We start from the raw sequence: 14,196 nt of genomic DNA on the forward strand, positions 1-14,196 counted from the left end.
CAAGTTGGGGGAAACCAGTGACAGGGAAAATGGTCCTGTACCACAGTTTTCTAACGTGCTCTCATGACTACTTCTGACACCACACCAACAGGGTCCACGAGTCGTGTCTCTACACAGGATTCTGGACGTGTAGCAGGAAGAAAATCAAATATCTGCTTACGTGAATGACATCTTAAACTTTTACAATCACCTTTAAAAAAGTAAAATAAGAACAATCAGTAAAACTTTCAACATTCAAACTACACTGAATGAGGAAAATTAAACTTGTCTTCAGGAGTGTCTTGAACTTTAGTTCTTGCTTGGAACAAAGCTGTTCCAACTTTAATAGAGTTGTAATCCATGCTAAAATTTTCTGATCAATTAATCATTACAATTAGAGACACTGCTTACTAACATAAAAAAAGAAAATACAATAGAACATGTTGATGTTCTTGTATATAAAAGGCAAACACTTTAAAAAGGATGTTAGTTTACAAATAATATTAAAGCACTGCATCACTAGCCTAATTTTTAAGGGTCAGTTATATAGTACATAAACCATTTTCTCTACATGAAAAATACTGGGTTTAAGTGTTAGTTGCTCATTTTAATTTCAAAAATAGCTCTGGTGTAATTAACACAGCTCTAAATAACTTAAAGGGATAAAAGACACTTTTATTATAAAAATTCAAACATGCCTCATACGCAAGCTGTCCATTTATTAGGCAACCACAATTCCAAGCAGAGTACAAAGCATCAGAACACTTGCTCAGACTCCTTTAGAGCATAAATGCCTCCTACTCTGTCGCACTCATGTTTGAGTGACGCTGACATCCGAATGCCACTGTCACGTAATCCCCAGGACTTCAAGACTTGCTCAAGAAACAAATCTCTGATCCCCAGAAGTAGGTCGTGCAGGTTAACGCAGAAATCAACTGGTAAAGTTCCTCTGTCAACTTCTACGCCTAATGTCCTCTCCCTGATTAAAAAAAAAAAAAGTATTAAAGGTACAGAAATGAATTTTTAATAGTCCTATCACCCAAATCTACAGTTTGAAATCAACATTAGTCCTTGGAATGTTTAACAAACATATTTTACCAAATTTAACTGTCATTCCTATTACACCCTCTTACTTTTCCAATTAAAAATACAGCAAAAACAAATTAGGATAAAGCAAAGACCACCAGGGTAGTCCACAGACTTGCTGGCAAATACAAATAAAAATAAATTAATAATTTAAAATGGTAGGCGGGACCAATTCTAGAACCTCAATCATTTAAAGATTTTCCATTTACCTCTGAAACCACCACTCCCTCCTCTTCCTCCTCTGAAGCCTCCGCCCCGACCCCCTCCTCTTCCGCCTCTGAAGCCACCTAAAAACAAAAGGTACATTTATTAAATAACCGCAGCCATTCATATTCTGACAAGCCTACAAATACACTTCCTACAATCATAAAGAAAAATAGATTCATAAATGAATCTTGTAGAATTTTAAAAAAATAAAAATGGAAAAATGCTGAAGTTTCCCAATTGAGAAGCAGACTAAAACCCTAGATTAAAATTTTAAACAAATATTGTTTTTGTTTGGGGTTTTTGGTTTTTTTACACTGTACTAGGATAGAATGGACCACCCTCCGTAGCTTCTGAGGCTAATACATTTCTATCACCATAGTTACTGGAGCAAACCTGGTTCTCCACACTTCTGTGACAAGTATTTTGTTTTAATGAATTAAGGAAGTTTGTTACTATAAAGCTGCATTTAGCCCTATTGTTAACTGTATCAGCACATTAACCTTTTGGTTACGGTAAATACTTTTTTGATTGAACAATGGCTTTTATTATAAGAACAAAGGAAAGCTGATAATGAGTGGCTTTTATCTACGCATTCTACAATGAACACACCCTTTAAGGTTAACTGAGCTGCATATGGACCATCATCAATATTCACATGTAGATGAGCCTTGAAATTTTATATTTGTACAGCAGTTTTCTATTACCCAACACATACTGGCTTCCTAGTTCAGTCTTCCTTTTTATTTAGTTGGGGGCTTACTTTGTAAGAAATGAAAAAAAATTATAGCAAATCCTGGCCACAGCAATCAGACAAGAAAAGAGAAACAAAAGGCATCCAAATGGGAAAGAAAGAAGTAAAACTGCCATTATTTGCAGATGACGTTATACGGAAAGAAGCCTAGAGTCTAGCAAAAACAAAACAAAACAAAACAAACTATTAAAACTGTTAAATAAATTAAGTAAGGTAGCAGGATACAAAATTAATATCCAGAAATCAGTTGCGCTTTTATATACTAGTAATAAACAATAAGGAAGAGAAATTAAGAAAACAATCTCATTTACAATTGCATCAAAAAAATACTCAGGAATAAATTTAACCAAGGAGGTAAAAGACTTGCACTCAAAAAATTATAAGACAATGAAGAAAGAAACTGAGAAAGATACAAGTAAATGGAAGTACATAACATGGTCATGGACAGAAAGAATTAACATTGTTAAATGTCCATACTACTTAAATCAACCTAAAAATGCAATGCAATCCCTGTCAAAATACCAATGGCATTTTTCACAAAAGTAGAACAAATGATCCTGAAATTTATACAGAACCACAAAAGACCTCATATAGCCACAGGCATCTTGAGAAGTTGGAGGTATCATGCTAGATGATATTAAATTATACTACAGGGCAACAGTAATCAAAACGGTATGGCACTGGCATAAAACAGACACAATAATCAATGGAGAATACAGATTAGAGAGCCCAGAGATAAACCTACACCTACATGGTCAATTAATCTATGACAAAGGAGGTAAAAATACACAATGCAGTAAAAACAGTCTATTCCATAAATAGCATTAGGAAAACCAGAACGACACATGCAGAAAAAATGAAACAAGACCACCTTCTTACACCATATATAAGAATAAACTAAAATGGATTAAAGACTTAAATGTAAGATCCCATACCATAGAAATGCCTAGAAAACATAGGCAGTAAACTCTGACATTCCTCCTAGTAATATTTTTTTCTCATACATCTCCTCAGGCAAGGAAAATAAAAGAAAAAATAAACAAATGGGACTATATCAAAATAAAATGACCCTGCACAGCAAATGGAGCCACTAATTAAACACAAACACAACCCACTGAATGGGAGAACATATTCACCAATGATACACCCAATAAGGCAGTTAATATCCAAAATTTAAAAACAATTTATAAAACTCAACATAAAAAAAAATCCAATTTAAAAATGGGCAGAAGACCTGAATAGACATTTGTCCAAAGAGGACCTACAGATGGCTAACTGACATATGGAAAGATACTCAATGTAACTAATCACCAGAGAAATGCACATTGAAACCATAATGAGATATCCCCTCACAGCTGCCAGAATGGCCACCATCAATAAGTCAAACAAGTTGGTAAGGATGTGGAGAAAGGGGAACCCTTGTGCACTGCTGGTGCAACTGTAGACAGATGCAGCCGCTCTGGAAAATCAGCCACTCTGGAGGTTTCTCAAAATATTAAAAGTAGACCCATCTTATGACTCACCAATTCCACTTCTTGGTACTTATCTGAAGACATCCAAAACAATAATTAGAAAAGATATATGCACCCTTACGTTCACAGCAGCATTGTTTACAATAGCCAAGATATGGAAGCAACCTACATGGTCATCAATAAATGACTGGATCAAGAAGATACAGCACATATATACAATGGAATATTATTTAGTCATAAAAAAGAAGTAAATCTTAACATTTATGACATGGTTGGACCTAGAGGGTATTGTGCTAAGTGAAATGAGTCAGACAGAAAGATAAATACTATCATTTCACTTATATGTGCAATCTAAAGAACAAAATAAAAGAACAGAACAGAAACAGACTCACAGATATAGAGAACAAACTGAGGGTTGCCAGATCGGAGAAAGTTGGGGTCTGGGTGAAAAAGGTGAAGAGATTAAAAAGTACCAATTGGTAGTTTTCCAGTCAGGGCACATGCCTGGGTTGTGGGTCAGGTCCCCAGTGGGGGCACATGAGAGGCAACCACACACTGATGTTTCTCTGCATCTTTCTCCCTCCCTTCCCCTCTCTCTAAAAATGAATAAGTAAAATATTTAAAACAATAAAAAATGAGAGAAAGTATTATGAGAAAAAACAAATATACATTTGTAAACACTGGTATAAAAATAAAGGTTTTTAAAAATAGAGTTGTGAATTTTTTTTTAATGTTGTATATGAGAGCAAATACAGAATAAGAACGAGGGGATCTCTCTCCATCAGACACCCAAAGAGGCACTCTCAAAAATATTTTAAAAAGAAATGTGTTTGCTCTCTTAAGAAATTATCTCCTAGCTATCTAGACCCAAAAATATACATTTATAGAGTAAGGTAATAATTAAATCAAGAGACACAACATGAAAATAAGTTGTCTCTTTTCTGATCCAGTAACAGAAGATTTCCAACCCCGTGTTCAGCTCCTCTTCCTTTCCCCATTGGTTCTGCCCACCTTCCGGGCGTCCGCCCACCACAACACTCACAGACACAAGCACACCCAGGGCTGCAGCCCATCTCTTCCCCAAGCCTGCTCATCATCTAGTTGCGCCTGATAATGAATGTACCAAAGCTTCCGGGAAATACATGTCGAAATACTGACCTCAAAGCAATTAATTTATTGATAACGGTCTTCAACATGACATCAGAAAGCACAGATTTTATTTCTAGGATGCCAATTGTTTGATTAGGACAAATTAACTTTTGTAAGCCTCCACTTCCTCATCCAAAAAATAAGGATATCACTACCTTGCAAGGTTTTCCGAATATTGAAATATACTTAGCTATTAAAGAAACTATATGACCAGCTCCCAACATATAATCAACACTCAATGACACTAATTAAAATTCAGTTATGATATTATATTTTATGAAATTCCCAACAAAATATGAATAACTCAGAGATGAAACCCCTCAAAATTATACTTTATTAGATTTTTTTCTTTTTAAATAAGTCATTGAAACTAACATTATTGCTATGGCAATTTGCCAAAATTTAAAGATAGCTTTAGAAAAATAAATGAACAAACATACATTAGGGAGGTTTGCCTATGTACAAAATTCAATTGTACTACATGAATGAACTACAAGTCTGAAATCTCATTACAAATTTTATCTCACAAGTAACTTACCGCCTCTACCTCCTCTGGCTCCTCCTCCTCCTCTTCCTCCTCCTCCTCTTCCTCCTCCTCGACCACCCCTGCCACCACCTCTTGGAGGTCCCTTCTCACCTGGAGGTCGAGGTAAAAACCTCTGCAGTGGCAACAGCTTATATGGGTCTATATAGAACTGGAAGTATAATAGAAACAGTCAGAGTAATGACGTGGAGGCAGTATAGTACAATCATTAAGAACCTATACCTAGACTCCAAAATGCCTGGGTTCAAATCTCAGCTCTACTATATACTACAGTTCAGCCCTGGACAAGGACTTAAGTTTCTTTGTGCCTTAGTTTTCTGATCTGTAAAACCAAGATAATGAGGTATTGGGTTGGCCAAAAGAGTTCATTTGGTGTTTTCCATAAGATGGCTCTAGGAGCACTTGGTCATCTAACTTCATTCAAAACAATATTTGTTAGATTGTATTGTGTCAGCGTGCATGAAAAAAAAGCTTATAGGAATTAGCATAAAGGACACATGGACAACAACTAAGGGGGGTGGAAATGGGAGGGAGGTGGGGAGCACTGGGGGGGTGGGCTGGGATGGGAGTAAATGAGAGAAAACTGTACTTGAACAATAATTTAAAAAACTATTAGAAAAAAAGCTCATCATAAATGGTGAATTTTGTGTAACCATTTTAATACTGAAGACAGGAGGAAAAAGTGATGTTTTTGGCATACTATGCTTATGATTTCAAGAAAGGTAAAAAAGCAACTGAAACATGAAACAAGATTTATGCAGCGTATGGAAAAGGTGCTGTGACTGATGAATGTGTCAAAAATGGTTTATAGTTTCATGCTGGAAATTCTCACTGGACCATGCTCCACAGTCAGATAGACCAGTTGAAGTTGACAACAATCAAGTTGAGACATTAACTGAGAACAATGTGATGCCACACAGAAGACAGACGACATATTCAAAATATCCAAACCAATAAAATTATTGGTGTAAATGAAAAATGTGTCTTCTATTTTACAAACAAACAGAACAAACTTTTTGGCCAACCCTGTACCTACAGCACATAATTCTTGTGAAGACCAAAAGAATAGAGCACCTAAAACATCTAAACTTTGGCATGTAGTAACTATAATGTGCATATAAACAGAAGACCAAAGACCAATTAATTCAATCTAACTCTTCCTTAGAAACAGATAATGCCTTGCAAAAATTAACTACATTTTAACTCAACAGAACTGCTGTAAGAAAAATGAAACCATTAAAAATTTAGTATTAAAGTCCCAAATAAAACATATGTCTAGTATATCTACTAGCTATTTCAAGACTTTAATAAAGGATCAATAATGTTTTACTTCTATTCCAATAAGTAATGGAAGATTTGTAGAAACTAAATCCACTATACATTTAGGGTTAAAAAATATTGTTTCACAATAATGAAATATAATGGGTACATTTCACAGTTTTACACAAAACACGTATGAAGGCTTCAAAACTTCTTAGTATAACAAAATGTCTGAATCCCTCTGTAGATACCACCTTCTCACTTTCCTTCCCTGCAGGGACCATCCCTTCAAAAACATTACGCAGGTCTGCAATGTCCAATGTGGCAACCACTAGCCACATGTGGCTAGACTGAAATTAATTAACAATTAAAAGTTCAGCTCCTGAGTCACATGCCACATTTCAGGTGCTCAAAAACTACAAATTGCTAATGGCTACTGTACTGCAGGAATTTCCATCTTCGCTGAAAATCTGACTGGACAGCATCGGTCTAGACACCATTACAACAATACAGGCTGGGTAAGGAAGGCTTGAACCTAAACTCTGAATCTAGAGATGGGGACAGGTACAATTTAGCATCTGTGATTTAAAAACCAAACAAAAAACAACTAAATAAATCCTCAAATAAATAATGCTGTGAGAAAAGGCAGGTATCCAGATCAAATCTAAATGGCTATTACAGGCAATTTCTTTTCTTCAAATGAGAAGCCTGGCTCTTAGGCCCACTGAAATTTCCATGCAGTGCAATTTCCCACTGTATGCTTGTCAGGGTTTCCACAGCCAGATGCCAGATACCCACAACAAGGCACTGTCCCCATCTCATCCCCTGTCCGAAGCCAGCTTCTGGGCCCACACTCCACTGGTTCCACGACTTGCTGACCTCCATGTTGCTCTTTCCCATGAGAACTTTGCAACAGCACTTTGCCTTGGCTGAGCGGCACTTCCTCTTGGAAACATATTGTTCCCTCGACCTTTGTGTACTGCTTTTATAAAACTCTCCTGGTTTGCCTTCTCTTTTTTTGGCAGTTACTTCCCAGTCTCGACTTACAGATAGATAAATTCAGGAGGTGCCCCAATTCTTCCTAGACTCTATCACACACTGCCTTTCAATGACAACTTCCCAATTCTACCTCTAGTCCACTCTTCCTTTGAGCACCTGTGTGAATGAGCATCTCACAAATGCTTCAAACTCATTACGCCCAAAACTGAACTCATTCTCTTCCCCTAATTCCCTTTCTCCAGTGTTGCCATTTCAGCAACCAGTGACACCATCCACAAAGTGCTGCAATCAGACATCTGAAAGATGGTAGCATTTTTAACTTCAACTTCAATAGCTCATCGATTATTAAAACCTATCAATTCTACTTCCTATCTCTCTCATAAATCCATCCACTTTTCTCCATTTCCACAGTCCAAATATCTCTTTCAGGACCAATGTAGTGGCCTCCACCTGGCCCCTTCACGCAGAGTACTGACTCCTTCCTAGGTTTCTTTTATTTTTCCTGAGCTCTTAAGTGTAAATTTAAGCATATTTTCCCTAATATAAAAACTAATACTGAAGTCTAAACTCTTTCCCATGACCTCAAGTCCTTAAGTAATCTAGCCCCTGCCTACCTCTAGTCTTCATTCACAATTTTCTCATTCCTAAATATTCTATGTCCAAGCTACACCTCTGCCTTTTCCGGATCCTTCGAGTGGCTTACTGTGTTCAGACTTGCACATACTGATTTCTCTGCTCGTAACGCACTCCCTTCTCTTCTTTGCCCAGTGCGGCCCAACTACACCAAAGTTCTCCAGGAGCCTTCATTTTTACAACTGAGTCCTGGTCCCTATCTAAGACATTCAGGGCCAAATTTCTAGGAGTGCAACCCAAAAATACATCTTTTTTTTTTAAAAGATTTTATTTATTCATGTATCTTTAGAGGCGAGGGAGAGAGGGAGAGAAACATCAATGTATGGTTGCCTTTTGTGCGTCCCCTGCTGGGAGTTGGCCTGCAGGGAACCAGCCTGCAACCCAGGTATGTGCCCTGACTGGGAATCGAACCACGATCCTCTGGTTCGCAGGCCTGTGCTCAATCCACTGAGCTACACCAGCCAGGGCCCAGAAATACATCTTCTTAAAAGCACCCCAGATACTTCTGACATGAAGTGGGTTTGGCAATAACTGCTAGTCAACTTTCAGGTCTTAGCTTCAAGCTCACTTCCTCAGAAAACCAAAACACTAAATTTGGTACCACTATTAACATTTTCAGCTACCTGTATTTCTCTTGCACTGCACATACCTGAATATTATTGAAATATCTGTGAAGTCACTTAATATCTGACTTCACTCAAATGAGTTTTATACTTTAATATTTTACTTAGAATGTTTGGTCATGCAAGGCTTTTCAATAAGACAGTTTTACATAAACTAAAAAACATAATCTAGCAGCTACAGCATTTGCTAATATGAACAAGGAATACTTTCTGAAAGCCTGTATTAAATAAATTACTCTTCAAGATAATAAGGTCAATGTTTGAAGTATAGAATAGGTCAATTTAAGAGCTTCACTGGTGATACACTGAGGGAGTCTCAAAGTGCCCTACGCAGGACTGCCCTGGGGTAGGTCATTCACTTAGAAATCCAAGGACCCTACATACCATGAGCTTGACTCACCTTCTGTAGTTTTTTAAAGGATGATGCCTTCATGTTTTCTGACAGTTTAACTGAAAAATACTATTAACTGTATTAAGGAAAAATCAATTAAGACTTAAAAAGGTAACCACCTGAATTCATATGTGATTTTAAAAACAAGGTTAGGATATATGGAAATGTTTAGTAAAAGTGAGAAATGAGCTTCCCAGAAGAAATTAGTATTTTGTTTTAAAACTTCCAGTTCCACCATACTATTCCAGGGACCCCATCATATCCAAAGCAAAGTACCTCTATCCTGCAGCACTTATTCTAATGGAAATCATTCCTAAAACCTTCCAAAGGACCTATCTTTACAATACAGGGTTGGGCAAAAGTAGGTTTACAGTTGTGAGTATGCAAAACAGAGTTTATTCTTATAGCTATTTATTATGTTTTCCATACAAACTGTAAACTCACCTTTGTCCACCCCTGTATATATGGAAATACATTCTCCTCTCTTGATTCTCCTTTATGGTCCAATCTTAGCAACTGTCATGAAGCAACAGGTTCAATTTAATTACTGCTTAGCTCCAGAAAAAGCAAATAGTAACCTTTCAATGAGATTACTACATCTTCCAATTGGAAAGGATACAAAATCTCTAAGTTGTCCAAATATTTCATCCACTTTTCCAATTTGTTCTTTGTTTTCTAAATAAACTGGAGCATTGAAATAAGGCACCTTATTTTCATCTGTGGTACATTTACAAACAATGTCATCTTCACAGGGATGCAGGAACTCTCCTAATACTGAAACAGGACAAGAAAACATTAAAATATAAAACAATTTCAAATGATATAGACTAACCTCTCCTAGGAGCTTTCTTCTTGACTACCTGGGATTTCACTGTATCTGTTATCTTGAGGAACCAAAGCCTTTGAGCTGACATTCCAATCCCCCAAAACCAGCTATGTGACATGGGATAAGGGCCTCACTTTCTACTTTAGTGTCCTCATTTTTAATACAGGGCTAATAACAGGTCCAATACCCAACATACCGTATTCTGAGTATTAAGTGCAATATTAAATGTCAAGTGCTTAGAAAAGTGCCTGGCACACTGAGACCACTCAACCTGTAACAGTGATTTTATTACATAAAACTACTATTATTATTTGCTTAAACACCATATTCCATTTTAATGTCTGTTCTTCCTTCTCCCTGATCCCTAATGGTAAAATCAGTCTTGGTTGTTCCCCTGTATTTTTTTCTTTCCCCTTTTATACCTTCCCACTACCATCTCTTCACCAAGGACTCTTCAATCTTTTCCAGAAAAGTGTGAAATCACAAAATAACGACCTCCATTTCTAACTGACTGTCAACCCAAATTATTCATCTTATTACTGCAAAACCAACTCTCATCCCTATCACCTCAGGCTCAAAATCTGGAATGCTTTAACATTTCCCAGGACAGTATTAGTCAAGTTCTACCAAGTTTGTTTCCACTGAAATCTCTCTCCTATCTAACCTTTCTTCTCATTCCACCATGCTCTCGCTGTTTCTCTCGCGCAAGGACTGTTGAAATGGCCCTGGGCTAGGACCTCTGACTAACCACTACCCTCTGCAAACCACCTTGCATTCTGAATGGTGGACTGTGTTCATCTTTTCTCCTCTTTGATAGATGCTTCCACTGCCAAATCTGTGTCACTTTCCATGACTTCCATCCCACCTCACTGATAATCACTCCAAAACTGCTCTAATTAAGTCTTTTTCTTGGCCTCCCCTCTGCAGTTTGCCTTCCAAGCAAAAATTTTTCCCTCGGCTCTCTTATAAGTAAGATAAACTCTGGGCTTTAGCGTCAGAAAACTTGCTTTGTATCTCAAATATTTACTTTGTATCTCAACCATTTACTGATTGATCACTTATTCCTAACCACGACGCTGGCAAAGAAACTTAATTATGAGTCACAGTGTTCTTACCTGTAAAATGGGAACAATAGAGGTAAGCATAAAATATTACCTATCTAATGTCTTTCAGACCAAGCTCAAGTTCCACCTCTGTGATGCATTCCAAGTGTCCTTCAGCCTTCTTAATCTCCCCCTTACAGACTAGAGCATGATTATAAGTCCGTTTACAGCATCCCCACAGATTTCACTCCCCAACCAAGCATCAACCTCCGTGTGTGAGTTGCTGCACCTATCTTACAGTACTTGACCCCCAGTCAAAGTTACTAGTGGTACAAACCCGCAACTTCCTCGGCCCATCCCCGTCCCTACTCCACGCCCCCCCGTCCCCAAGTAGGCTAAGTTTTGAAATGGACATACCAACTACGTGTTCTGGAGGCCCTTGGTCTTGACCTTTATTAAAGCCTCCGCGGCCACCTCCACGTCCAAATCCTCCTCTGCTGCCGCCTCTGAAATTGCCGCCGCCTCTGAAATTACCGCCACCTCCACCTCGGAAGTTGTTGCTGCCGCCGCCACGACCGAAGCCACCACCTCCACCGCCCCGATTAAAGCCTCCACGACCTCCACCTCGAAAAGACATGCTCGTTCCCACCTGTGAGAAAAACAGTGAGTGCCTCTTGGTCACTGTGATCTCTGCGTACACCATCTCACCCTTCTAAGCCTCGGCCAAAAACACCATAAAACGGGACAGTAATGACAGCGACTCTGCTACCAAAACCAACCACTAAGCCACCAGTGACGAACCCGAAAGGTGAGGAGTGTCACCTCCTCATAGTCCTGTGAGCACTGACCCAGCGTCACCAACCTCGTTGCCCTCGGTTAGTACCTCCTCCCCTCCGCGCAGGCAGCAACTTCTTCTCGCTGCCGTCCCTTCCTTCCCGCCTCCCTCCCAGCCGCAGCATTCCCTGATCCTTGGCTCCCTACAACCACTCACCGGAACCACGTGCGCGTCTGGTCCGGGCGCGCTCACCCACCCGCCGGTACTTCCGCCGCACACGAGCCACCTCGGCCACCGTACCGGCACAAAGTGAAGGAGCGAGTCCAGAAACACTAATAACTGGTTCTGGTTTACAAAAACTGAGCAAATAAAACTCACCGGCAGGACCAACGACACCGGCAACTTTCCAAAACAGACTTCAGCGCAGGAAGAGTAGCAGGTCTTACTTGAACCACTGGTTTACGACAGGTAGGCCTGCCGAGGAAGTGACGCACAATGCCGGCGTCCGTCGCTTCCTGACGTAGCGCGAAGTGTTGCTTTGACGTTGCTCTGGGAGACGTCTGGGGTTAGAGGCTCGGCTTCTCACCTGCCGGCTCGGTGTGTCCCCAGCGGATACGAGCTTCCTGGCTGGGCCCTGACTTTTCAGGCTGGGAGGTGATTCTCTCGCTCCTCAGTTCGTTGCCAGCTGTCACCCACAATTCTGAGCAGTTCTGACCCGCGCTCTGCCCAGAGCGTCGGTACCCCAAGGTTTGTCTGCGTTTCCTGGAGTCCTTTTTTCCTCCCTTGTCTTTTGAAGTACCCATGGTTGTGGCTGAATTGTGGCGGTACTTTTATTCTGTGGTTTCACTAGAAGAAAAAAAATGCCAGTGTATTTTTAGAGAAACTGTGTTATTTGATAGAGAAAACCAAACCATATTTTTGTCTTTTGTACCGGATACTTTATTTCTTTGTCAAGTACGTTTTGAGCACTGCCAGGCTGTACACCATGCATACTACGAGCCCCTCTCCCTTTCTTTCTTTAAGCCCATCACTGATACCTGGTTTCAGCTTCCGCTAATGAGTCTCACCCAAAGAAAGCTGATGACTTGCTAACTTTGATTCGTCTCTTACACCCGAATTCTCTGAATCGTTACCTTGGAATTTGACACAATTGACCTCCGCTGAACGAGGATGGGAGTTGGTACCTATGTCAGTTATTTTGATTTTGAAAGAACTTTGTAAACTTCACTAGGGAAATATTAGGAATCATAATATGTCTTCTACACTAAAGTCTATGCTGCTTGAGAAGGCAGCTAATAGTCCTGCATATAAAAGGAATTTTATAAACTTACTTTAAATTCTATACATCAGAGGTAAAATTATTCATAAGTTACCTGCTGTATTTTGCTTTGTGTGATTTAATATTTATTTGCATTCAGTGTTTCTCTATTTAGTGTTCCACTTGTTATCTTAAACTCAGTGTGATGAAACCACTTTTATGGGACCTTTGAAAGTGAAGGCCTTCCACTAATTAGAGGGACAACCTACAACTTTGGATTCTCACAGCCCTCAGTCCTTTTCTGGCTCTCCTCTTCCACTTCCCAAATTGTTCATCATTCCAGTTCTCTGTTTGTCCTCATGCTCTTGGTTCCTGAATCTTTGCGCTCAAACCTTTCAGCGCTCTTCCCTATCATCACCGACATTCCTGCCCCAGCCTTGGTTGCTGTCTCTTGTATCCAAAGCTACCAATTTCTATTAATTCCTTATAACAGTGATCCCCAACCTGTTTTGCACCAGGGATCAGTTTCATGGAAGACAGTTTTTCCACGGACTACTGAAGAGGGGATAGTTTCTAGATGATTCAAGTGCAGTACATTCAAGCTCACCTCCTGCTGTGCAGTCCGGTTTCTAACAGGCCCAGACCGGTCGGTACCCTCTGCAGGCTGGAGATTGGAGAAGCCCGCCGTGTAAGGTGGCTCTAGTACTGTCATTACAGGCCTCCTGTTGTCACTTTCTTGTGTTATTCTTACCTGAAATCACAAGAATGATCTACAAGAATTCAAAAGTATAGAAATAATAGCATTGAACAACAGTCTCACATTCTGAGCCTCTATGTTGCCTCAAAATAAGTATTTCCAGGCTTAACTTTTCTTCTGTGTACTGCATGTGATGACATAGTGACCTTACTAAAATATACCATACCATAGCCATCCTCAGGACCCCAAATATCTCCCCATTTCCTTTAGCAACAAATCTAAATTAAAATATCCCTCTTCATTAGCCCTTTGATGAATTAATTTTACTTTCCTCCTGTGCTGTACACCTTCCCTCTGGTCCCCTCAAGGCCAACACTATTGCCTTGCTTCTCTTTTCTGCAATTGTTGAACAATTCCTGCTCTCAGATGCTCCTTTTTCCATTCACTAGACCAGCCTTTTTATGTCCTTTTACCCTGGAGGCGTCCTTGAAATAATTTTCAAG

At 39.4% G+C, this 14,196-nt stretch overlaps 1 protein-coding gene and 1 pseudogene across 4 annotated transcripts; both read right to left on the reverse strand.

The window, feature by feature from the left end:
* Positions 1–633: 633 nt before the first annotated feature.
* Positions 634–12,226, reverse strand: GAR1 (GAR1 ribonucleoprotein). 4 transcript variants are annotated; one of them, XM_037031896.1, is made up of 7 exons: positions 12,117–12,226; positions 11,381–11,612; positions 9,714–9,868; positions 9,104–9,163; positions 5,183–5,339; positions 1,275–1,352; positions 634–958 (listed from the first exon to the last, which is right to left on the reverse strand). In XM_037031896.1, the coding sequence occupies exons 2-7, from the start codon at positions 11,598–11,600 to the stop codon at positions 945–947; spliced, it is 684 nt and encodes a 227-aa protein (XP_036887791.1). In that variant the 5' UTR covers positions 11,601–11,612; positions 12,117–12,226; the 3' UTR covers positions 634–944. The 4 variants fall into 4 exon arrangements, with proteins under 4 accessions (XP_036887791.1, XP_036887792.1, XP_036887793.1 ...); XM_037031897.1 differs by lacking the exon at positions 12,117–12,226 and adding an exon at positions 11,955–12,052; XM_037031898.1 differs by lacking the exon at positions 12,117–12,226 and adding an exon at positions 11,847–11,947.
* Positions 1,585–1,724, reverse strand: LOC118977193 (uncharacterized; annotated as a pseudogene).
* Positions 12,227–14,196: the final 1,970 nt, after the last annotated feature.

The sequence above is a fragment of the Sturnira hondurensis genome, unplaced genomic scaffold, assembly GCF_014824575.4.
Source record: "Sturnira hondurensis isolate 20B ecotype Veracruz unplaced genomic scaffold, ASM1482457v3 Scaffold0021214, whole genome shotgun sequence".
NCBI lineage: Eukaryota > Metazoa > Chordata > Mammalia > Chiroptera > Phyllostomidae > Sturnira > Sturnira hondurensis.